A 26,502-nucleotide genomic window follows, 5' to 3' on the forward strand; every position below is an offset into this window, starting at 1 on the left:
AAGCAAGAAGGGTCTAGGCCCGAAACGTCAGCCTTCCTGCTCCTCTGTTGCTGTTTGGCCTGCTGTGTTCATCCAGCTTTACAGCTTGTTATCTCAGATTCTCTAGCATTTGCAGTTCCTACTATCTCTAAACTTCTGATAAATTGCTTTACAATGTGACAATTGTTTAACTATGCTCCTTGAACTTATTACTTTAAAAACTCAGTATCTAGTAACCCATGAGTGAGTGAGCACTGCTAATGTACTGGAAGTAAAAGAAAGTCATTTGTAGAGTGTCATGGTATAATTTTAGCTTTATCTACATCATCTGGCCACAAACTGCCAGATGTTTCCTGAACAGACAAAAATTGGAGTAAAATTCAGACTGATCCAAAAGTGGGTGGGAATTTATTGTAACAGATCTTTCCAAACAGGTTCTTTGGCGTTTCATGTTGACACAAACATATAAAGGTAATTACTATCCTATGCATTTGGATGATATACATTTTCTTCCCCCACATTCCAACAAGTCTGCCTTTTATACCTGCTTGCAAGGAAAGACTGCACTTAGTATAAGGCAGTACTTGTAGATGGGAAGAGTCTATTCCAAGGTGCAAATCCTGAGATTTTGTGGAGTGGATATGTAAAGGGCAAGATCCTGACTGACCAACATGATATGCTGAGTGGTATGGGAAAGCCCCTATGATGTAGTGGACAAAGGCTTCCCAAAAGATTTCAAAGAAATTCTTGAGATAGTAGGAACTGCTGATGCTGGAGAATCTGAGATAACATGGTGTGAGCGTGGATGAACACAGCAGGCCAAGCAGCATCAGAGGAGCAGGAAAGCTTGATGTTTCGGGTCGGGACCCGTCTTCAGAAATGGTTTCTGAAGAAGAGTCCCGACCAGAAGCGTCAAGCTTTCCTGCTCCTCTGATGCTGCTTGGCCCGCTGTGTTCATCCAGCCTCACACCGTGTTATCTCAAAGAAGTTCTTGACTGTTTGATTCAAAATTGTGGGACCAAGTGTTTCTACTGAGAATGTATTTTAAATAAAGTTGAAATCAGTAAATAATAGGTATTTATTTTTCATCTGCTCCCCATACTGCTTCCTCCCATTCTTTTATCCATGCCCAGGGTTATTATTTCTTCTTTCTGCCTTTCCTGTCTGTTCTGTCCGTCACTGCATTTCCTCCTTGCATCTCCCTCACCTCATTCCTCACCCTGCTCACATTCCTGCTCTCCTTTCAATCTCATTTTTCCTTCTGACTTCATACAGAAATTAAACAAAGAGAATTGTCAGAGCCTCTGTGTCTGACCTTTTACTTCCCTCCTTTCTGGTTTGGATGGTGCTGTGAAGTCTTCACATACATGAGTAGAATGTTGTTATATCACTGAAAGGATAACAGAAAAGCTAGGGAAAGTGCAAATAACATTAGCAGAACTGAGAGATTAAAACTGTCAGCAATGGCTCTTTAGAAGTCAGAAGCCTGGCAGATCACCTGACACAAATCTTCAAAATGACAAGGGCAGTTCAATAGGATTGTTGCAGTTTGTGTGAAATCCAAAAACCAAGGAAGATAAATCATAAATATGGTAATTAGTAAATTCAAGAAGCAAAGCAAAAGAAAAATCTTTTACATAGAAGTGGGAAAGAATGTGGAATTTGCTCCTGTAAGTGCAGAGTGGTCAATGCAAATTGCATGGATAGATTTAAGAGGGAGTTAGATATTATCTGATAGCAAATAATAGGCTGATCTGTTACTAGGGTCTGACAGGTTGGGTCAAATGGCCTGTTTCTGTGATGTAGATTCAATGCACCAAGCTTAGTTTGAGTATGCAATTTAGTGTGGGAAATGGAAGAATTCTTAATCAATTTAAACTTTCAGAGAAGAATCCTAAAAACTATTCTGATCTGTGAAAATTGAATAATAATAACAGGGAATGGAAGATGGGTCCTTTTCCCACCTTACACTGAAATATATTCTTAGTGCTATGAAGAAACTTTATATTTATTAAATATAATGGTTGGTGGATGTAAGTTTTGAAGAGTAGTGGGAAATGGATTTTTAAGGTTTGTGAAAACACCTACAGTGGTTTCTTTGAAAGGTGTAATTGAATGTTCACTCTGACATTGGATTTTTTGCATTCTGTAAATCAGATGACTGGTGATAATTGCTGGGGCTGTTTGGAACAATGATGGCTTGAGAACATGTGATAATGGGAATTGCAGATGCTGGAGAATCCAAGATAATAAAATGTGAGGCTGGCTGAACACAGCAGGCCCAGCAGCATCTCAGGAGCACAAAAGCTGACGTTTCGGGCCTAGACCCTTCATCAGAGGATGAAGGGTCTAGGCCCGAAACGTCAGCTTTTGTGCTCCTGAGATGCTGCTGGGCCTGCTGTGTTCATCCAGCCTCACATTTTATTATCATGGCTTGAGAAGATTTTTGTTTTAACTGATTCAGTTGCGGGGAAGCTGGCAAAGAACCAGCTCAGAGCTTTGTTCTGATAATAAACCAGTAACTATGTTCATTAAAAGCCAGATTAATAGCTTTACTGTTTAAAGCCTGATATGGAGAAAATATTTAATTGGTCATCTGGTAACTGAAAAAAATCATTGTTTTATGTTTTAACCCATGGAGTAGTGAGTGAAACTAGAGTGACAGTTCATGTCTTCGACCCTGTTGTAATATTAAGAATTTCTGTTGTAAACATAAAGTATGAATGTTATTTTTAAATGCACCCATGTTGAATACATAACAGCTGTGTATCTTAAACTGTGGTTATTAATTTCAATTTGTGATATTATCGCCAGAGTGTTAATCCAGAGACCCAGGTACGGTTCTCAGGACCTGGGTTCAAATCCTGCCATGGCAGATGGTGGAATTAGAATTGAGTAAAAATCTGGAATTAAGAGTTGAATGATGGCCATGAATCCATTGGTAAATTTTGGATAAACCCATCTGGTTCAGTCCTTTCCTTCAGGGAAGGAAACTGCCATCCTCACCTGGTCTAGCCTACATGTGACTGCAGACCTACAGCAACATGGTTGACTCTTAACTGCCCTGTGAGCAATTAGGGATGGGCAATAAATGCTGGCTGACCAAGGCTCTTATCCTGTGAATAATTTTAAAAATTGTCACAGCTGCCCCACAATGTGGGGAACCATCTCCTCTGTAAGGTGCACAGATTTCAGACATTTTGATCCCACTACTCTTGTTTTGCTCATTTCTATTGTATCCCACTTTCAAGTCTTAGAGGTCTACGTCATAGGAACAGGGACTTCGGCCATCAAGTCCATGCTGGTCAAAAGCAACTACCTAACTATTCTAATCCCATTTTCCAATACTTGGCAAGTGCACATCTAAAGACTTCTTAAATGTTATGAAGGTTTCTGTTTCTACCACCCTGAAAGACAATAGGTTCCCTTCACCCTCTGGGTAGGAAAATGGTTCCTCATATCCCTTCTCAACCTCCTGCCCCTTCCCTTAAACGTATGCCCCTAGTAATTGATCCCTCTACAAGAGGAAATGTTCCTTCCTGTCTGCCTTATCCATGCCCCTCATTACTTTATACAAACTGTTAGTTTAGCTCAGTCGAATGGTTAGCTGGTCTGTGATGCAGAGTGACGGCAATAGCACGGACTCAATTCCTGCGTTGGCTGAGGTTACCGTGAAAGATTCTCATTAATTTTTGAAGTTTGGTGACCCTCAGGTTAAACTACCACCAGTTGGCTGTCTCACTCTCTAATGAGAGCGCAGCCCTATGGTCAGGTCAACTATTATGACCTTCATGTTATACATCCAAATCAAATCACTCCTCAGTTTCCTCTGCATCAAGGATAACAATCCCAGCCTGTCTAATCACTTTGAATTTGAATTGCTTTATTATCTCTTTGTTGCACAAGGCAGTTATTGCAACATGTTTGGTGATAAGCCCGACAAAGATGAATAGGTGGAGGCGTACGGAAGTAAAGGAAGCTGGATTTGAGGCTGGTAATAAAAGAATCCACACCTGGGCGAGTTGGGCTATCTGGTTGTTAGGCGTGAGGTTTGAGCGACTGCTGGTAGCTGGAGATATGGTACATTCAGTGAGTTGGAATGATGGGTAGAATATTTGAGAACATACCTTCACTGACCTTGATTACCAGCTTGAGGTTCTTGGTTTTCTTATGACATTACGTTATCTGATTCTTTAGATCAGATAAAGAATTAAAGCTCCTGCTCCCTGCTCCCAGTCTTTTCTGAGGGTGGTCCATAGGGCCCCCTAGCTCCATAAGTAAAAACAACACTTCTCTCCTCTCCACCCCACCAAAATGGATTCATAAACCTCCAACCCTTTATCTACCTTGGTGTTAATTTCCTTCTTTGCAACTGCATTCAGCAGCAACATTTTTTAACTCCATGCAACTTCTCTTTAGGAAGGATAGATTGTCTTTCAGAACTGAAGGCTTCCTACACTATTAGCACAGAGTACATGTGCTCTGGACACCAAGACATACATTATAAATGAATAAGTGAGGTGGCAGCACTAAACTGGTTTAGTGCCTATCTCCATCTCAATGGATGTGGGTAGATTGCAAGTTTCAATCCTTGCTCGCAAAAATGACGAACAATTTTTTTGCCCCTGTGTTAATATTTTAGACCGGAATTTCATTTGATCGAAGTCAGGTGTTTGAAGAATCATTGACTGAATGTAGAGCAAAGACTGCGGTGTGTTGATAGAGTGCACAATCTAGATTTCACTGATACAAAAGCAAAATTCTGTAGATGTTAGAAACTTAATATTTCCAGCATTTCCTGTTTCACTTAATTAGGCCAACAAGAAAAACAGAATGAATGTTTCAGTTCAATGAGCTTTCACCAGAACTGCCCTGCAGTAGGAAAGTTGATTAATTTGCTTTCTCTGTTTGGGTAGTAGTGAAAAGTGACAAGATAGATAATGATGTGACTTTTCTCACTTTTTCTATCTGAAGAATGTCAATATGATATGCGTGCAGGTATTTATACCTTTCCGAGTTATTATTTGATAACATATCGTGTAAGTGATGTAGCTACTAAGCTACTATTTTATCATATCTTTTTGATCCACTGATCTAATAGACTACTTACTACAGAATTATTTCAATGTCACATGATTACCAATTGGCATCACTAAACATTTCACCAAATTACTCGACCTTGATGATCCTTCATGTTTTTAATATTCATTGAACACTGTAAAACAGACAATGTTTATTCTTCAAAAACAATATTACCAGGTGCTACTCAATTAAGGAATGTTTGAGACCGTCACACAGGGTGAAATATTAATACTGCGTTTATTACATTGTTAATTGACCATAATATTAGCATAGCAAGGCTGTGGCAAAGTAAATTCTCCTTTCATCTGCAGGCTGGACACAGTTGACTGCTGTCAATCTCCAGAGGTTCTTCAATGTCATCCAGCCTAATGGGTCTGCACTTACCTGCTTCAAATTTTACCTACCAAATTGTGGTTAGAGATTCACCTGCAGTAGTTTCTTTTCCCACTCCAGCAACATAATCATTGGTGTTCCCTAACCCACCCAAGGATTTTTATAATCTCTGATGAGGGGTCTAGGCCCAAAACGTCAGCTTTTGTGCTCCTGAGATGCTGCTTGGTGTGCTATGTTCATCCAGCTCCACACTTTGTTATCTTGGATTCTCCAGCATCTGCAGTTCCCATTATCAAGGATTTTTATAAGTTTTCTTAATTCCTTAATAGGATGTGAAAAATCACTGACAAGGTCAGAATTTGTTGCCCATCCCTAATTGGATTTGAATCACTACAAAAATATGATGGTGGGTACACATGCAGTTTTGTTAGGATGGGAGTTCCAGGTGTAGTAAAGCAAAAAAAAGGTGTGGGTAAATGTAGCCTGACTAATCTTGACTAATTCAGTGACCCTTTTTAACTCAGGGCATTACATGATGAGATAGACAAAGGGGACAAGATTCAGGGCAAGTTTCAAGACATCATTGTTGATCACTATCAGGGAAAAACAATATTTAAACAACTCTACAATTGTACTTTAATTAAACTCTATCAAATACTATCAATCACCACAGAACTCTTTAGTAACTAAACAAAGTCTCAAATCTACACTAATTACCTGCTTCTGATGTGTGCTTCTGAGGATTTGCTACACCCTATCCACTGGCTTCTACCACTGCATTGGAACTTTGTTTCAAAAAGACCACTAATGCTCTTTTATTAAGACTGAAACGTGCCATTCCTCAGTCTGTGAGGGTTGGTTGATCTTTCAGGATCTGGAGTTGTTGATTTGGGCTTCTCCTGTGGGACTGTTTCTGGTCTTCGCATCGACTCACCAAAGTAATCTCTCTGAAGATGCCATTGGCGATGGTGGAAAATGTAGAGAGAGCTGGGACTCCAGGTCGCCCCCTGTTATCCCCCACTTTGTGACCTTCTCGAAGATTCTGTAGCCAGTGTCCAAAACTAGCATTGAACAGGGCAGGAAGATCCAATGAGGTGATTGATTCTCACTTTGAGGTCACAGAACATGGTTTTGAACCTTGTCAAGTGCTGACCTTGTCACGCTATGCTCCTGGCCTTCTACTAAGCTGGGTGCCACCAAATCTGCATAGCATTCTAACAAAGCAGCTTCACTGGAGGTAGAAACACGGTTAATACCTGGCCAGGCAGTTCCAGCCTGTCTGATTTTGATGGCAAGTTTGTTGTCCAAGGCCTGGCAACACGAATGCTGTATAGATAATAAAATGTGAGGCTGGATGAACACGGCAGGCCAAGCAGCATCTCAGGAGCACAAAAGCTGACGTTTCGGGCCTAGACCCTTCATCAGAGAGGGGGATGGGGCGAGGGTTCTGAAATAAATAGGGAGAGAGGGGGAGGCGGACCGAAGATGGAGAGAAAAGAAGATAGGTGGAGAGAGTGTAGGTGGGGAGGTAGGGAGGGGATAGGTCAATCCAGGGAAGACGGACAGGTCAAGGAGGCGGGATGAGGTGGTAGGTAGGAAATGGAGGTGCGGCTTGAGGTGGGAGGAAGGGATGGGTGAGAGGAAGAACAGGTTAGGGAAGCAGAGACAGGCTGGGCTGGTTTTGGGATGCAGTGGGGGGAGGGGTCAAGCTGGGCTGGTTTTGGGATGCAGCGGGGGAGGGGGAGATTTTGAAGCTTGTGAAGTCCACATTGATACCATTAGGCTGCAGGGTTCCCTAGCGGAATATGAGTTGCTGTTCTTGCAACCTTCAGGTGGCATCATTGTGGCACTGCAGGAGGCCCATGATGAACATGTCGTCTGAGGAATGAAAGGGGGAGTTAAAATGGTTCATGACTGGGAGGTGCAGTTGTTTGTTGCGAACCGAGCAGAGGTGTTCTGCAAAGCGGTCCCCAAGCCTCCGCTTGGTGCCCAATGTAGAGGAAGCCACACCGGGTACAATGGATACAGTATACCACATTGGCAGATGTGCAGGTGAACATCTGCTTGATATGGAAAATCATCTTGGGGCCTGGGATGGGGGTGAGGGAGGAGGTGTGGGGGCAAGTGTAGCACTTCTTGCGGTTGCAGGGGAAGGTGCCGGGTGTGGTGGGCTTGGAGGGGAGTGTGGCGCGAACAAGGGAGTCATGGAGAGAGTGGTCTCTCCGGAAAGCAGACAAGGGTGGGGATGGAAAAATGTCTTGGGTGGTGGGGTCAGATTGTAGATGGCGGAAGTGTTGGAGGATGATGCGTTGTATCCGGAGGTTGGTGGGTGGTATGTGAGAACGAGGGGGATCCTCTGGGGGCGGTTGTGGCAGGGGCGGGGTGTGAGGGATGTGTTGCGGGAAATACGGGAGACGCGGCCAAGGGCGTTCTCGACCACTGCGGGGGGAACGTTGCGGTCCTGGAAGAAAGTGGACATCTGGGATGTGTGGGAGTGGAATGCCTCATCCTGGGAGCAGATGCGGCAGAGGGGGAGGAATTGGGAATGGGGATGGAATTTTTGCAGGAGGGTGGGTGGGAGGAGGTGTATTCTAGGTAGCTGTGGGAGTCGATGGGCTTGAAATGGACATCAGTTTCTAGCTGGTTACCTGAGATGGAGACTGAGAGGTCCAGGAAGGTGAGGGATGTGTTGGAGATGGCCCAGGTGAACTTGGGGTTGGGGTGGAAGGTGTTGGTGAAGTGGATGAACTGTTCGAGCTCCTCTGGGGAGCATTAGGCGGCGCCGATACAGTCATCAATGTACCGGAGGAAGAGGTGGGGTTTGGGGCCTGTGTAGGTGCGGAAGAGGGACTGTTCCACGTAACCTACAAAGAGGCAGGCATAGCTTGGCCCATGTGGGTACCCATGGTCACCCCCTTTGTCTGTAGGAAGTGGGAGGAATCGAAAGAGAAGTTGTTGAGGGTGAGGATGAGTTTGGCTAGGCGAATGAGGGTGTTGGTGGAGGGGGACTGTTTGGGCCTGCGGGACAGGAAGAAGTGGAGGGCCTGGAGGCCATCTGCATGAGGAATACAGGTGTATAGGGACTGGACGTCCATGGTGAAAATGAGGTGTTGGGGACCAGGGAATTGGAAGTTCTGGAGGAGGTGGAGGACGTGGGTGGTGTCATGGATGTAGGTAGGGAGTTCCTGGACCAAAGGGGAGAAAATGGAGTCCAGATAGGTGGAGATGAGTTCGGTGGGGCAGGAACAGGCTGAGACAATGGGACGACGAGGGCAGGCAGGTTTGTGGATTTTGGGAAGGAGATCGAAACGGGCCATGCGGGGTTGGGGAACAATGAGGCTGGAGGCTGTGGGTGGGAGGTCCCCTGAGGTGATGAGGTCATGGATGGTGTTAGAGATGATGGTTTGGTGCTCAGGGGTGGATCTCCTCTCTACCTATCTTCTCTTCTCTCCATCTTCGGTCTGCCTCACCCTCTCTCCCTGTTTATTTCAGTTCCCTCTCCCCATTCCCCTCTCTGGTGAAGGGTCTAGGCCCGAAACGTCAGCTTTTGTGCTCCTGAGATGCTGCTTGGCCTGCTGTGTTCATCCAGCTCCACACTTTGTTATCTTGGATTCTCCAGCATCTGCAGTTCCCATTATTACTACAAGAATGCTGTGTCTGTTCTAGCTTTGCAGCTTGTGAATTGCAGAGTCCAGCTTGGTTTAAACTTTGCTTCCATATTTCAAAATGTTATCCATGCTGATGAAAATATGCTAATATTTCTGTAATAATCCTGGAAGTCATGGGTCAACCCACAACAATAAAAGAACGGCGTTGCAGTTCAAAGTCAGAATGGTGTGAGCCTTGGTGGAGCACTTGCAAGTTTTTCACCCTAAGCATCACCCTTGTCATTGGTAGAAGTTGCTGGTCTGGCAGATCCTTTTGAGGGATTCTTGGTAAGTTGCTGCTGTGCATTTTGGCTACGGTACACAGTGCTGCCACTGTACATCAGTGGTAAACAGAATGAATGTTTCAGATGATGTAGGAGAACTGACCCAATAGGTTACTTTGAACTAGATGGTTGACCTGCCAAAGTTGTTGGAAGCTGCATACATCAAAGATAATTGTCTATCACACTCCTGATTTGTGGATTGTTGACAGGGTTTTTGACTGATAACGTATGTTACTCACATTAGAGTTTCTAACCTTTGGCCTGGTGGAAAGATAGACGGCTGGTCAGAAGATTGGTCAAAGTATAAAACCAGCAAAGATGACTTAACAATAAATAATGAAGGAAATAAAGATAAGAGTACACGTCAAGAAATATAAAAACAGGAAGAGTTATTTAGAGAAGAAAAGGATTAACAAAGTGAGTATTGGTCCTTTAGAAAGTGGGCCTGGTGAATTAATTGTGGAAAATAATGAGAATGTAGATGAATCAAGCAGGTAAGTTGTATCAGTCTTCACTATAGAGAATATAAGTGATATCTCAGAAATGGCTGTAAATTAGGAAATGGAAAGGAGGAAGGAAATCAAGAAAATTCCAATAACCAGGGACATGCTTCTGAGCAAATTTTGAAGCTGTGGGCTGACTTGTCATTTTAGAATGCTGAAAAAAATGCCAGTGAAATATTTGATGCTTGATTTTAATTTTCCAAAATTCCCCAGATTCAGGGAAGATTTAATTAGGTTGGAAAACAATGGTGTGACTCCTTTATTCAAAAAGGGAAGGAGACAGAAAGCAGGACGCTATGACCCATTGTGCTTTTCATCTATCAGAGACAATATTAGAAGTTGTCATTAAAGCAGTGTACTTAGATTTAAGGTGATCAGACAAAGTCAACATGGTTGAGGGAGAGAGGAATAATGTTTAAGCAATTTATTAGAATTCTTCGAAGTAGTAACATGTGTTGTGAATAAAGGCACACTGTTCGTGGTTTCCCAAAGAGAATTTGATAAAGTTTGTTTTTCACAAGAACTTTTGATATAAAAGATCTTTGTGTAGGAAGTAATATATTGGCATAGATAGAAGATTGGTCAGACAATGGGAAACAGAAAGTAGGCATAATTGGGTAATTTCCTGGTTGACAAGATATAACGGGAGGTATGATACAGGGGTCTCAACTTCTTACAATGTATATAAATAACTTGATGAATGGATGGGCAGTGTGATTACCAAATTTGCTGATGACACAAAGGCAGTTGAAAGGAAGTTGTGAAAAGAACATAACGAGGCTACAAAGGGACATAGGTTAAGTGGGTGAACAAAAATCTGGCAAGTGGAATATAATGTATGAAAAGTCAAATGGCACATTTTGACAGAAAGAATAAAAAGAAGCATTATCTAAACGGTGAGAGGTTACAGCGCTTACAGATGCAGAGATCTGGGTGTTCTAGTGCATGAATTCAGAAGGCTAACTTACAGGTACATTAAGTTGTAAGGAAAGCGAATAGCCTGTTACTGTGAGGGAAACTGAATACAACAGGGAGGTTATACTTCACTTAAACAGGGTGTTGGTGAAACCATAACCAAACATAGTATTGATCTCATCTAAGGAGAGCTGTAAATGCACTGAAAACAGTTCCAGGTAGTTTTACCGCACTAATGGGCATGTTGCCTCATGATGAAAATTTGAGGGGCTGGGCTTGTATCCATTGTAATTTAGAAGAATAAGAGATTACTTGATTGAACCATAAAAACATCCTGGGAGGTTTTGACAAAGTGAATATGGAAAACATTGAACTTCTAGGAGATTCTAAAACCAGGAGTCACCATTTCAAAAGAAGGGGTCACACATTTAAGACACAAGTAAGGAGAATGTTTTCCTCAGAAAGGCTCACGACTTTTCGGAATTCTTTTCTTGAAAAAGGTGGCGAAAGCAGAAACCTTGAATATTTTTAAGGCAAAGGTAGATCGATTCTTGATAAGCAACAAGGTGAAAGGTTCAGGGTTAGGCAGGAAGGTGAAGTAATCAGATTGCTGATTGAATAGTGGAACAAACAGCAGCCTGCAAGGATGGTGGGAAAGCAGAGGCTGCAGGGTTGGGGTTGGCGTGGGGGAGGGGCAGCAGGAGAAAGGAGGCTGTAAGATGGCAGGGTGGTGGCGGGGAAGGAGGAGTCTGCTTGGAATGGGAAGAGAGAAGGCTGTGGAAAGGAAACGTTTGCAAAGGTCACATTGGCTGAATTCCTGGCAGCCTTCTGAGTTGAGCTAACTGTCAGGAGTTGTTCAATGACCCAAAGTTTTCATTCATGTGTAAGTTTTATGAGTGCGGTGATGAAAGGTTCTTCCACACAGTCCGTTAACATTTTTTTCCTTTTAGACTGGGACAAATTTACTCTGCAGGCTAGGTTTACTTTGACTCTGTATTCCCCAGTTGGACTGAAACTTCGATGATGGAGATCACCTTCTCCCATTCCATCTCCATATATCCCTCTTGAAGCATAAAATAGCTGATTAGCCATTAATTGAGTGAAGATTGGAATTCCTTCCCTCAAACACAGGTATTGGGTTGTGGGGGTGATTGGAAATGTCAAGGGGTTTGGGAGGGCGGAGGTGAATCTGGGGATAGTGTGTGCATTTTTCAGGGCAAAGGGAGAGCTACTAATGGCCTTGGGTGCCTCATTCAGAAGGAATCACTCCTTCTCACCACCAACTGCCTGGCTGACTTCTTGTGATAGGCCTCGCCTGAAATCCCAGGATATTTTTGTGGGAATCGGGCCCTTATGGGGGTATGAAGGCCTCAATTCATTCTGTCAGTGGACTGCCTACCTCAAACAGGTAAAACTACTGTGGAGTAGGAATAGGTGGCATGGTGAGTACCTGCTGGACTTAAAGTGCCTTTTGTCTCCAAACTCCCAATGAGCTAGTGTTAAATCCAGTCATTTAGTATTTTTAAAAAATTGTTTTGAATTTCCACTTTTTAGAAGTCTTTTTAGGGTTGATATTCAGCTTTATGCCTTAACTGTTGCAAACTGGCAGATATTTTCACCATGAATTTTTCACCCTGGCCCTATTGCTACCACAAGAGTTTCATTTTTCCTAAGAGTTTCACAAGTTTCCCAGAAGGAGAAACAGTAGAAACCTGCAAACTCTCCATACCTTTATTTCATCAGAGTCCTCAGCGCTATTTTAACACCATTGTTTCATAATCAGGAATATGGCGTTCTTTCATGGGATGTGGGTATCAATGGCAAGGTCAGACCATCCCCAGTTGCCTTTGAACAGAATGCTTGCCACGTTATTCCAGAGTTCATTTGAGTTAACCACATTGATGTGAGTCACATATAGGCCAGATCAGATGAGGACAATAGATTTCCTGTTACAAAATACATTAATGAAACCAGACGGGCTTTGACAATTTCTGACCATTTCATGGCTACAATCACCGATGACTTTGTATTCCAGACTTATAAACCAACTCCCATCAGTTGCTGTTGTGAGATTTGAACCTATGCTTTGATTAGCTTGGGCCTTTAGATTATTGATCCTGTGACGTTAAACTACAGTTTACCCATGTCCAAATACTTCTAGAATGTAGAAACGGAGCACGGACAATATGTACAACAAACTTGTTAATGAGTAATGTGAAGCCATAAAGTAGGCCAGTCTCTTACAATGACTAACACTGTTATCTGTAGTTGGGGGTGAGCAGTGAGGGGGAGGTGAGCAGTGGCCAAGAGCAGCCTTGTCTTCAATGTGAATCAGCAGGTAGTTTCTCCTGGGGGAGGTACTATGGAGACACTACGGCTAGACTTGTAATCCAGAATGAAGTTAATATTCTGGAGACATGGTTAAATTTGAATCTGACAAACATCTGGAATTTTTAAAAAAATCAGGCTAATGGCAAACCATTGTCAGTTGTCATGAAACTGATTTGTTTCACTGATGTTCTTTAGGGAATCCTTACATCCATACCTGGCCTGATTCACACATGAATCAGGCCCAGCATATGGCTGGCTCTTAACTTCCCCCATAAATACTGGCCTAGCCAGAATTGCCCAAATCCCTTGAACAAATTAAAAGGAAAAAAAAACCTCTCTCTGGCTAGGTTCCACATCTAAAATTATTTAGGAACTAGTAGTTTGACTACTTCACACTTGAAAGAAGAAGTATAGTTCATAAAATCATTACATTTATGGAGTATCTCACATAATATCAGGACATCCAAAGTACCTTACAGCCAATTATTGAAGAGTAGTTACTGCTGTAGAGGAACAAATCCTTAGCAGCCAGTTTGTACACAGTTTGTTCATGGCATAAATAGCTATATCACCTTTGTTAGCGGCTGAATGAGTCTGTTGGCTGGGATGCCACGAGCAATCCATTGCTCCTCTTCCTGAAGGGCTGTGAAGTCTTATGTTCATCTGACAAGGCAGACCGGACCACAATTTAATCTGGAAGACATCTCCAGCTGTTAAACTCTCCTCAGTACCTTACTAAAGTACTGGCCTGAATTATATGCAGAAAGCATCATGCAGTGGTTATTCACAACTCATTTTATAAAAAAGGTACATGAAGCTTGGTTCGTGAGTCCTCCATGATTATCCTGAAGTCTTCATGAATTTAACATAGCTTCCACCAGCTGGTGGAAGCTTCACAAATGTTAAATAAAAAGGAATATTGATAAAATTCTCTTTGAATACACTTGTTAATTAGTTTGAAATATATAAAGAGTTGGCAAAAAGTCTGCTTAAAAGTATTGAGTTGTCCACACTGGATGACTGAGAGAAGGTGCATAGAAGTGGACTGTGGGAAGAAGCAAGTGATATAATGGAACCTCCAGGAATATAGAACATAGAACATTACAGCACAGTACAGGCCCTTCAGCCCTCGATGTTGTGCCGACCTGCATACCGATCTTAAGCCCATCTAACCTACACTATTCCATGTACGTCCATATGCTTGTCCAATGACGACTTAAATGTACCTAAAGTTGGCGAATCTACTACCGTTGCAGGCAAAGCGTTCCATTCCCTTACTACTCTCTGAGTAAAGAAACTACCTCTGACATCTGTCCTATATCTTTCACCCCTCAATTTAAAGCTGTGCCCCCTCGTGCTCGCCATCACCATCCTAGGAAAAGGCTCTCCCTATCCACCCTATCTAACCCTCTGATTATTTTATATGTTTCAATTAAGTCACCTCTCAACGTTCTTCTCTCTAATGAAAACAGCCTCAAGTCCCTCAGCCTTTCCTCGTAAGACCATACCAGGCAACATCCTAGTAAATCTCTTCTGCACCCTTTCCAAAGCTTCCACATCCTTATAAAGCAGTGACCAGAACTGTACGCAATACTCCAAGTGCGGCCGCACCAGAGTTTTGTACAGCTGCAGCGTAACGTTTTGGTTCCGGAACTCGATCCCTCTATTAATAAAAGCTAAAACACTGTATGCTGCCTTAACCAGCCCTGTCAACCTGGGTGGCAACTTTCAAGGATCTGTGTACATGGACACCGAGTTCTCTCTGTTCATCTACACTGCTAAGAATCTTACCATTAGCCCAGTACTTTGCCTTCCGGTTACTCCTACCAAAGTGCATCACCTCACACTTGTCTGCATTAAACTCCATTTGCCACCTCTCAGCCCAGCTCTGCAGCTTATCTATGTCTCTCTGCAACCTATAGCATCCTTCGTCACTATCTACAACTCCACCGACCTTAGTGTCGTCTGCAAATTTACTTACCCATCCTTCTACGCCCTCATCCAGGTCGTTTATAAAAATGACAAACAGCAGTGGACCCAACACCGACCCTTGCGGTACACCACTAGTAATTGGTCTCCAGGATGAACATTTCCCATCAACTACCACCCTCTGTCTTCTTTCAGCAAGCCAATTTCCGATCCAAACTGCTATATCTCCCACAATTCCATTCCTCCGCATTTTGTACAATAGCCTATTGTGGGGAACCTTATCGAACGCCTTGCTGAAATCCATATACACCACATCGACCGGTTTACTCTCATCTACCTGTTTGGTCACCTTCTTAAAGAACTCAATAAGGTTTGTGAGGCACGACCTTCCCTTCACAAAACCGTGCTGACTATCCCTAGTCAATTTATTCTTTTCTAGATGATTATAAATCCTATCCCTTATAACCTTTTCCAACACTTTACCAACAACTGAGGTAAGGCTCACTGGTCTATAATTACCAGGGTTGTCTCTACTCCCCTTCTTGAACAGGGGAACCACATTTGCTATCCTCCAGTCATCTGGCACTACTCCTGTAGACAATGACGAGTTAAAGATCAATGCCAAAGGCTCGGCAATCTCCTCCCTGGCTTCCCAGAGGATCCGAGGATAAATCCCATCCGGCCCAGGGGACTTATCTATCTTCACCTTCTGAAGGATTTCTAATACCTCTTCCGTGTGAACCTCAATCCCACCTAGTCTAGTAGCCTGTATCTCAGTATTCTCCTCAACAACATTGTCACTTTCTAGAGTGAATACTGTTGAAAAATATTCATTTAGCGCTTCCCATATCTCATCTGACTCCACACACAACTTACTACTACTATCCTTGATTGGGCCTAATCTTACTTTCGTCATTCTTTTATTCCTTAAATACCTATAGAAAGCCTTAGGGTTTACCTTGATCCTATCCGCCAACAACTTCTCATGTCTCCTCCTGGCTCTTCTGAGCTCTCTCTTGAGGTCTTTCCTGGCTACCTCGCAGCCCTCAAGTGCCCTAACCGAGCCTTCACATCTCATCCTAACATAAGTCTTCTTCTTCCTCTGGACCAGAGATTCCACCTCCTTCGTAAACCACGGCTCCCGCACTCTACAGCTTCCTCCCTGCCTGACAGGTACGTACTTATCTAGGACACACAGGAACTTTTCCTTGAATAAGCTCCACATTTCTAATGTGCCCATCCCCTGCAGTTTCCTTCCCCATTCTATGCTCCCTAAATCTTGCCTAATCTCATCGTAATTGCCTTTCCCCCAGCTATTACGATGAGATTAGGCAAGATTTATATATGCAACCAAAGCTGCCAGGCCAATGTGCATATACAATGAACTTCATTGCCAATTTCAAGCAGATCTCCTATGCAGCACAAGGCAGCATTCCAGCAACCCTTGGCTTTAAACAAGGATCTCACATGCATTAATGCCCGTAAAAGTAGTCATAACACACATTACAAGCTCCAAACACTGATCTCTTAAAATGTCTTAAAATCTCTTAAAATGCCAAATAGGAACATCAAAAATGTACCTGAGCCAAATGACTTTTGTAAGAGTGGAAGCATCTATTGGTCCAATATTAGAGGGGGTGTCCCAGCAAGATTCAGCATCTAGGTAAGAGAAAGGAAAACTTCTTGTGGCACAAGTCAACCATTCCTCCATCCTGTAGGCCTTACAGAGATCCATAGCTCTCATAATGCTAAGAGACTGCTGTTTGAGCTGAATTTAAAAAAAACCATGATAATAAAATGTGAGGCTGATGAACACAGCAGGCCAAGCAGCATCTCAGGAGCACAAAAGCTGATGGATTGGGCCTTGACCCTTCATCAGAGAGGGGGATGGGGTTTGGGTTCTGGAATAAATAGGGAGAGAGGGGGAGGAGGACCGAAGATGGAGAGAAAAGAAGATAGGTGGAGAGGAGAGTATAGGTGGGGACCAGCCCAGCTCTTCCCCTCCCCCCACTGCATCCCAAAACCAGTCCAACCTGTCTCTGCCTCCCTAACCTGTTCTTCCTCTCAACCATCCCTTCCTCCCACCCCAAGCCGCACCTTCCATTTCCGACCTACTAACCTCATCCCACCTCCTTGACCTGTCCGTCTTCCCTGGACTGACCTACCCGCCCCTACCTCCCCACCTATACTCACCTCTCCACCTATCTTCTTTTCTCTCCATCTTCGGTCCGCCTCCCCCTCTCTCCCTATTTATTCCAGTTCCCTCTCCCCATCCCCCTCTCTGATGAAGGGTCTAGGCCCGAAACGTCAGCTTTTGTGCTCCCGAGATGCTGCTTGTCCTGCTGTGTTCATCCAGCCTCACATTTTGTTATCTTGGAATTCTCTGGCATCTGCAGTTCCCATTATCTCTTAAAAAAAATCCATCTTTTTATATCCTTGGAAATAGCAAGAATGCAGATGCTTGAGTCAAAGACAACACAGTATTGAGCTGGAAGAACACAGCAGGCCAGGCAGCATCAGAAGAGCAACAATGTTAACATTTCAGGTCAGGACCCTTGTTCCAAAATACAGAGGTAAAAGGCAGCTGGGAAATGAATAGAGAGGAGGGGTGGGGCTGGGGAAGGTAGATGGGATGGCGATAGGCGAGTGCAGGTAGGGAGTGGTGGGGATTGGTCAGTGAGGAGGGAGGGGCGGATAGGTGGGAGACAAGATAGACAGGTTGTGTCAGGTCAAGGAGGTGAGGATGATGGGGCGGGTTGGACATGGGATGAGGCCAGGGGTGGGGAGATTTTAAAACTGGTGAATTCCATGTTTTGGCCATTGGGCTTAGGCTCCCAAGGTGGAATATAAGGTGCTGCTCCTTTAGTTTGTGGGTGGTGTCGCTGTGACACTAGGGAGGCCCAGGATGGAAATGTCATCAAGAGAGTGGAAGGGGGAGTCGAAATGGTTGGCAACTGAAAGGTATTGTTTGTCACATACAAAGTTTAGATGCTCTACGAAACGGTTTCTAAGTTTACACTTGGTCTCACCGATGTCGAGGAAGCCACATTGAGAACAGCAGATACAATAGGCCAAGCTGATGGATGTGCAGGTGAACCCTTCCTAATGTGGAAGGTTTGTTTTGGGCCTTGGAGGGGGGTGAGGGCGGAGGTGTAGGGGCAGGTATATTACTTCCTGCAGTTGCAGGGAAAGGTGCCCAGGGCAGTGGAGTTAGTGGCGAGTGTGGAGTGAACGGAATGGGGGCAAGTTATAGTCCTTGAAATAAGAGGGCATCTGGAATGTTTGGGAATGGAAGGCTCCATCTTGGGAGCAGACATGGCGGAGGTGGAGCAATTAGGAGTAGGCGATCACATTCTTGCAGGAGGCTGTTGAGGGGTGGGTAAGTATGTTTGCTGATGACACAAAGGTTGGAAGTGCCCTTGATAGTATCGAGGGCTATTGCAGGCTTCAGCGAGACATTGACAGTATGCAGAGTTGGGCTGAGAAATGGCAGATGGAGTTCAACCTGGATAAATGCGAAGTGATGCATTTTGGAAGGTCGAACTTAAATGCTGAATATAGGATTAAAGGCAGGATTCTTGGCAGTGTGGAGGAGCAGCATGATCTTGGTGTTCAAGTGCATAGCTCCCTCAAAGTTGCCACCCAGGTGGATAAAGTTGTTAAGAAAACATATGATGTTTTGGCTTTCATTAACAGGGGGATCGAGTTTGAGAGCCGTGAGGTTATGCTGCAGCTCTACAAAACCCTGGTGAGACCACACTTGGAATATTGTGTCCAGTTCTGGTCACCCTATTATAGGAAAGATGTGGAGACTTTGGAGAGGGTGCAAAGGAGGTTTACCAGGATGCTGCCTGGACTGGAGGGCTTGTCTTATGAGGAGAGGTTGACTGAGCTTGGGCTTTTCTCTCTGGAGAGAAGGAGGAAGAGAAGTGGCCTGATCGAGGTGTACAAGGTAATGAGAGGCATGGATATAGTCGATAGCCAGAGACTTTTCCCCTGGGCAGGATTGACTGCCACAAGTGGTCATAGTTTTAAGGTGTTAGGAGGAAGGTAAAGAGGAGATGTCAGAGGGACGTTCTTCACCCAGAGAATTGTGAGCGCATGGAATAGTTTGCCAATGGTAGTCGTGAAAGCAGAGTCATTAGTGACATTTAAGCGACTGCTGGACATGCACATGGACAGCAGTGAATTGAGGGGAATGTAGGTTAGGTTATTTTATTTTTGGATTGAGATTATTCCACAGCACAACATCGTGGGCCGAAGGGCCTGTACTGTGCTGTACTTTTCTATGTTCTATGTTCTAAGTGAATGCTCAACTAAGTGGAAACCAAGAGCACTCAAAATTACTGAGGTAATGAATTCCTAGCAAATGAATGTTGATTCTTGAGCTTGAGGCTGCCTATGTTCAGTATCTAACAAATTGGGGGGTGGGGTGGAGCAGGGGATGCAGAAAAGGTGGATGCTGTTTTCACAAAACAATGTATCATTTGGCAAATTTGAATCTGAGATTGAGATCAGAGTTGCAGCAAAAATAGTAGTGGCTGTCTGATTAACAAGTTCTAGCTTATGCATATTGCTACAGCTTGCCTGCAGATATGTTGAGAATGGTACAATTTTTGATGCAGAAGTGTGTGCCAGTTATTTTGAGAAATCATTTTGTTGCTGACTTATGCCTGTTGTCTTATAGCTATTTAAATACTGCACTTTCTACTGTTGATGAATTCTTCTAATTCTGTTTCTGAATTCAGTACATCACAAAATACGAACGATTGTTACTATGTATCTGTATGATGTAATAAAAAAGTTGATGGAATTGGAGAAAGAGCCACTGCAATTCGAAACGTTACTCACTGAGAAAAATCTTAGGGGCCCTAAAATAATTTTGACATTTTTCCAAATTCAAAGAAATGGAGCTGTTTACATAATATGATCAAGCAAGTTATGAGCAATTGTTTGTCAAAGCTGTGGTTATTAATGTGTTTAATATTGAAACCTGGGCTTTTGCAGGTCTTTATGAATAAAGGCATAATGAATCTTTATAAAACAATTGGAGCAGAAATTGGGAGGGCCCTTAAAGAGATCCTAAATTGAAAGTTGTCCATCATGGTTGTCTCAACCCATCAGAGTGCCTCCTTCCAACTGAAGCTAAAGGGGTAATGCCATGTAGAAGTCAGAGGAAGGCAATCAGAAAGAGGATCTGTTGTTCATTATAGACCCTTCTCTGGAACTCAGATCGTGAGCTGTGACTCATTTGGTCGTGCTCAATGTTGAATCTCATTTCAGATGTTCCTCTTTGGAGCTTGAACACACAAACTCAAGGCTGAAACCCCAAAGCTGTACAGAGGAAGATTGCATTTTACAAACCTTTTAGGGACAGGCTTGGAGGCTGTATGTAGCACACAATGGACGATCAGGCCTCTAATCTCATCACCAGTCCACTTTGCCAGTGGCAGGGAAGGTGGCTTACAGTCTACCTGCCGAGAATTCAACTAAACCTCTCAGGTGATTACCCACAGGTCTCTTGCTTATACAGGGGTATAATGCTTGGATCAGGACTCAGTGCCATGTGAGGAGACCACCATCAGCTTCCTTCCAGCAGGCTTCAGGCTGGAGTAGAGTCTCTTCATAGACCAGAAGGTGCCCAGACAAAGGGCCAGCAGTGACCATGCCTTCTCCTGTACCAATGACATCAGCTGCCTCCCACGAATCATAGCCTGCCTGATTGGCCCTTTCCTGACTTCAAAGCCACCTGCCCTCTGATTGGGTTTCTGAGGAGGACCTTTGTCTTTAATGGTGGTGAAGACCTAAGCAGCAGCAAAATTCAACTGGTAGAAAAAATCTGATCACTGGGACCCAACTATTCACCCCCTTGTCTTTTGGATGAGATATCAAACCAAAGCTCGTGCAAACGAATAGAAATAGCTCAGGGGTACTATTTTTTAGATTCCCTACAGTGTGGAAACAGGCCCTTCTGCCCAACAAGTCCACACCGCCCCTTGAAGCATCCCACCCAGACCCATCCCCCTATAACCCACACAGCCCTGAACACTGCGGGCAATTTAGCATGTCCAATCCACCTAGCCTGCACATCTTTGGATTGTGGGAGGAAACCGGAGCACCCGGAGGAAACCCACGCAGACACGGGGAGAATGTGCAAACTCCACACAGTCACCCGAGGCTGGAATCGAACCCGGGTCCCTGGCGCTGTGAGGCTGCAATGCTAACCACTATTTAACAGTGCAGAAGACATATTCCTGGTGTCCAGGCTAAAGTTTATCCCTAAATTAACATCAGGAAGAAGGTTCTGTTTATTACAAGATTGCTGTTGCAGGGGTATTGCTTTATAAATTGGCTGCTGCATTACAGCGGTGATAACATGTAGTCCATTGACTGTAAAACACGACCTGTCTCATGCTTTTGGAAAGCAATATGCAAACATTTCCTTCTTGACAATTAGCAAGTCAGTCACTCGAATTCTATGTTAAGTGTGTCATCAGCCTGGGAAGAAGGTTCCTGTGGCTCAGTGTTGGTGTTAATTCCTGGGGTCATTCATGTTGTCTCCCAGGACACAGTCTTCTTTGGAGAAAACACCAGTGGAAAGTCTAATTGTAAAAGAAATGCATCAGCATGGAAATTCCTGGTTTCCTGACACCTACATGCAGGATCATCACAGAATAGCTGCACATTAAGGAAGTGAAAGTGTTTCTGACCCATGAATGTATTAATTGGTAGATATGATTTCCCCCTCTATGTAATCATCTGCTGAAGCCATGGATATCTAGCAATTGTGCACAGTACTCTTCCATGGAGGGTCTTGACAATAGCAAATCAGGCACTGATGACCTGGGTAACATTCTCATGATATCCTGGACATAGTATCGACAGGAGATTCACTGGAGATATGGGTGAATAAAGTTGATATGGACCATGCAAAACTGGCTGGATGTGAGGAAGCCTGCTTCCAGAATACTACTTCAATGCACTATTAATCTGACAACTTCAGGAAGTGCACTCTTAACCTTCTGCTGGGCTGAGTTCATCCTTGAAGCCTCAGCTGTCTGCCCAGTCTCTTTGTACCAAGGCATCGCACTTTTCAGTGATCCTGTTCAGCATTGGCCTTTCATTGGTTAACAACTAGCTTAACAACTTCAGTCTTCAAAAATCACTTAAACACTGCATACAGTGCAGCCACTTGCTGCAACCCATCAAGATGCAGATTTACAGAACTCATCCACCAGGTTTATAATGCCAAAATTCATGGGTAGAGTGGGATGTAGAAGAAACTTTTATTTAATAGGGTAAATGCAGCAGATATTAACTTGCATTAGTGCATGGGAAAAAATTCTCAGACCAATGTTGAAGACTTTTCAGTCTTACAGGAATTTAATCATTCAGTAATTTTTGGAATTCTATATTGCTGGTGTCAAGAATCCATGTAGATAGCTTCTCAGTAGCTATACTGAGTTTCTCTTGCTCCCTTCCAAAAATCATCCAGGTCTCATGTATTTCCAATCTGACATGTTCCAGGAATTTTAACCAATATCTACAGCTCTACTGGCCCCTTAAAACTCATGCCCCTATTTCCTATCGGTACCACAAAAATCATTAGAGGACGGGTTGCAGAAAGTTGGGTTATTTGCACTGGAACAATGGAAGTTGAGGGGGGAACCTGAGATGTCTACAGATTATGAATGACATGAACAGACTGGACAGTTAGAAGCTTTTTCCCACGATGGAAGAGTCCGTTATCAAGACCATGGGTTTAAAATGCAAAGGGCAAGGTTTAAAGGGAATGTACAAGGCAGTGATTTTTTTAAAAAAAAGAGGGTGGTGGGTCCCTGGAACTTGCTGCCAGAGGAGGTAGTAGAAGCAGATATTCGAGAGACTTTCAAAGAGCATCTTGACCAATATAAGAATAGGATGGGAATCGAGGGATTATGGTCTCCAGAAGGGTAGAGGGTTTTAGTTGTGACAAGCAGCATGTCGGTAAAGGCTTAGAGGGCCTGTTCCCCTGCTGTAATTTTCTTTCTTCTATTATGTCCACACACATCCCTCATTGTTTGACAGTCACAAAAGGATTTACATCAGAACGTTTTTGTTTTGTTTTTGACTGTCATTATGGTAATAAAGATTAAAATGAAGAATTCCCAATAAACCTTTCTGACCACGTTTTTAATGTGAATGGATTTTTCTTTTATTTAAAAAAAATCCACTTTAGAAGAACTTGAGACCGAATTTCCTGTCTGCCACAAATCAGCTTTGGTGAGCTTTTAAGCTCATTCTTCTGAGATCAAAACCATGAAAATATTTTGTCCATGTGCTTTGACCAAGGGCACGGTTGGGTGTATCCACCTCTGGTAGCCAACAAAAGGAAATTGCTGTTCAATTCACTTGACAGCAAAATTAAAAAAAAGCACAACGAGCAAAATGGTGTGTAAGTTACAGCTTTTAAACATGGTAAAAAAATTAGTTATTTTGCATTTAAAAATTGCCATGTTCTCAGAAAGTGACTATATTTGAGTTGTTTTATTTTATTAGTTTTGTTCACATTTCCTGTTTCAGAAGCGCCCCAGCAAACAAGATATGTTCCAGATATGCTGAAAGATATTGGAAATATGATACCTTACATTGAGTTATTGGAATAATAAATCCTAAACAACAGGAAAGGGCAGTGAGTTTGTATTCAGTGCACAGCAACGAAAGTAAACTCACTAATCCCAACACAAGACATTAATATTAGTACATAAAATTAACCATTAATCTGCTGGGAAATGTTGGCCATCTTTAGCCCCTTAGAACTATTCAACTCTTATTGCTTCATGCCACTAGGGAAAAAGTTTTAATAAAAATTTTATGTCAGTACATAAACTGTGCATACACAGTGACATTTTACAAAAATACAACTGATTTGGCATCAACATAACAATGCACCACATCACTGCATTAATATTTAAAAGCATCCATCACATGTTACAGTAAAGAAATTAATTCCCAACACAAGGATGATTCTGATTGTTTATACTGCAATTCCACAAGTGCAATTACTCTGTCTTACAGAAAGATCACTGTTAAAACGTAGCCATGCACCTTCCCAGTACTGTATTAAATGTTGGTTATTGTCAGAAATAGTGCAACCTTTGCACCAAGAATCAAATCACTGCTACTCACAATGTAAAATTTTAGTACATTTCCATGCATGTTATTAGCTTTTTTTGGGCTTGGAACCAGCTTTGTACAAGACTTTAAACATAGTTGTTACAATAGGAATTTGAACTTTAGTGGACACTGGCTTTTAACTGCCTTACTGGGATCAGACATGGTAACTGCTATGATGAATCAAAGCCAAGCAATTTACTGTGCATCACCTACAGAAAAAATACAAGCATTTGCACAAATTAGCTTGCATGTTAGTGGCAGCCTTAATATTGTGAAGATACTTGGAAAAAGTAGTGTCAATATCAACAGAAACTAAATTTGCAAAGTACCTCATTCCAAACAGTTCTGGCTTTGGTCTTAATATTAGAACTCAATCATTATTTACACAATATACATGTTCAACAAGACAAAGCAAATGGCTCAGGTATTGGCTTATTTGCCTACATGTGTGCACATCAATTGAGTTACAGAATATGCAATACAAAAATCATCAATAAATATTGGTCACTGTTTTCTACCTCACGTACAGCAACTTTAAATCCACAATGCAGTTTTTCTGGAAACTAAAAATTACAAATTGAAGTTGGAACAGGTCTGTTCAGAAAAAAAGAAGTGTTTAGGAAATGAACTACTGAACCCAAAATTCAGCTTCAGCAAGAGAACTGGACATGTGGTAGAAAATTGGCCGTCCATTACGTATCCTGCTCAACTTACTTTGACTTGAATGGAACAGGAAAGTTAAGCAGGATATATAAAGAAGAATTAATCTTCCGTTGTGCATCTTGTTGCAGAAGCTGAATTCCACCTTTGACAGTTTTTGTTTCAGAAGAGTACTTATGCTAATTCATTTTGAGTGCTGCATACAAATAATACAAGCTCAAAACTTGCAACTGATTACCAAATAAAGCATATTACCTTGCTTGTTCTATTTGTTATTCAGCATGAGAACAACGCTAATGCACTTGTATTTTGTCAAACCCAGAGACTTAACTACCTAATGACATACAATAAACAAAATATATCATAAATCCAATGCAATGTTATAAAATAATCATAGTTTAGGACATCAGCTGGATTTCTGACATGTCAGAAACCATCATACTTAAATCTCCATATTAATCTATTGAGAAATGCACATTATACCTATCTATGCCAGATGTGGAGTGCACATTTTCTCCTTATCATAGCAACTCCATATAAGATCAAAACAAATATAGGCACAGGTTGGCATCCGCTAAGAAAGAGATTATCAGTGTGTAACAATATTCCTGGAGTTCAATTTGCTAATAATGTGCAGATACCAGCACTGATTGTTGAAAAACAATCCTAGTTGTATATCCTTAGAATAACTTATTCAAAGGTTATCTGAAAATAACTGGGAAGATTCCAGTCTCCCCAGTGATAGTTTTATCCCTTTAGGTCCCATCAGCCAGCCATGCTAACCGGTCCATCATCAAAAGGGTCTTGGGTCTGCTACCCTGTCTGGCTCAGGTATTAGTCTTTTTGTTTCAGAACAGCTTCATCCCAATATTCTTACACTAGTGTGATTATTAATATAGCAGACTTATACTGAATTGTATATTTAAACTTGGCTTCAGTAGCATTACTGATTTTCACATTATATGTAAAACAATGTATAAACTGCCCTTTAGTAGGCAAGTACTTCAGAGTTTAAGTCAACTCTTCTGTTACTTATCTAAAGGCTGTTTCACCAACAAGAATAAGAGCATTTTAAAATGACAAGTAAGGAACATCTTCCAGCTGGAGATGTATTTTGATATACACAACTTAATTGTTCACTAAATATCTACCTAATACTAATTTATTTCAGAGAATTAATTAGCAGCTTTATACCAGATTAATGTTACATTACTACATTTTTCAAAGTTTTATCCATAAAGCAAGTCCTGAAACAGTAAACAGGCTGTAATTTTTTGTTTTAAAAAAAACAGACCATCAATTTCTAAAATAACAAGGTATAGAGCTGGATGAACACAGCAGGCCAAGCAGCATCAGAGGAGCAGGAAGGCTGACATTTTGGGCCTCGACCCTTCTTTAGAAATTTCTAAATTCCCAATTTCTAAACTTCTACCGCATGAAATAAATCCACACACAGTTCATATCTCTGCTGAATACTGCTGTGATTTTCCATAGTTGGCTCTGACACTTCAATGTTTTCGTGTCTTCGTCTTTACTTCACATTTACTTCACTGACTCCTCCCGCATGTTGACTAATCAAACATCGAGCTGCTTCTTCTGTTCAAAGTATGCTTCAAATCTTGCCAATGCATAATCCTGCAGAAGAAAATTTACAATTTTAAAAGAATTCCATAATGAAATGTT

The 26,502-nt window shown here is 42.4% G+C and overlaps 1 protein-coding gene across 5 annotated transcripts in view; it reads right to left on the reverse strand.

Annotated features, from left to right (window-relative positions):
* Positions 1–23,812: 23,812 nt before the first annotated feature.
* Positions 23,813–26,502, reverse strand: part of chka (choline kinase alpha) — a 52,733-nt gene continuing 50,043 nt past the window's right edge. For all 5 annotated transcript variants that reach the window (XM_048545042.2, XM_048545043.2, XM_048545041.2 and 2 more), the window contains one exon: positions 23,813–26,454. In XM_048545042.2, the coding sequence (XP_048400999.1) occupies positions 26,395–26,454 (60 nt within the window). In that variant the 3' untranslated portion in view covers positions 23,813–26,394. The remainder of the gene's footprint in view (positions 26,455–26,502) is intronic.

Source organism: Stegostoma tigrinum, chromosome 17 (genome assembly GCF_030684315.1).
Source record: "Stegostoma tigrinum isolate sSteTig4 chromosome 17, sSteTig4.hap1, whole genome shotgun sequence".
Lineage (NCBI taxonomy): Eukaryota > Metazoa > Chordata > Chondrichthyes > Orectolobiformes > Stegostomatidae > Stegostoma > Stegostoma tigrinum.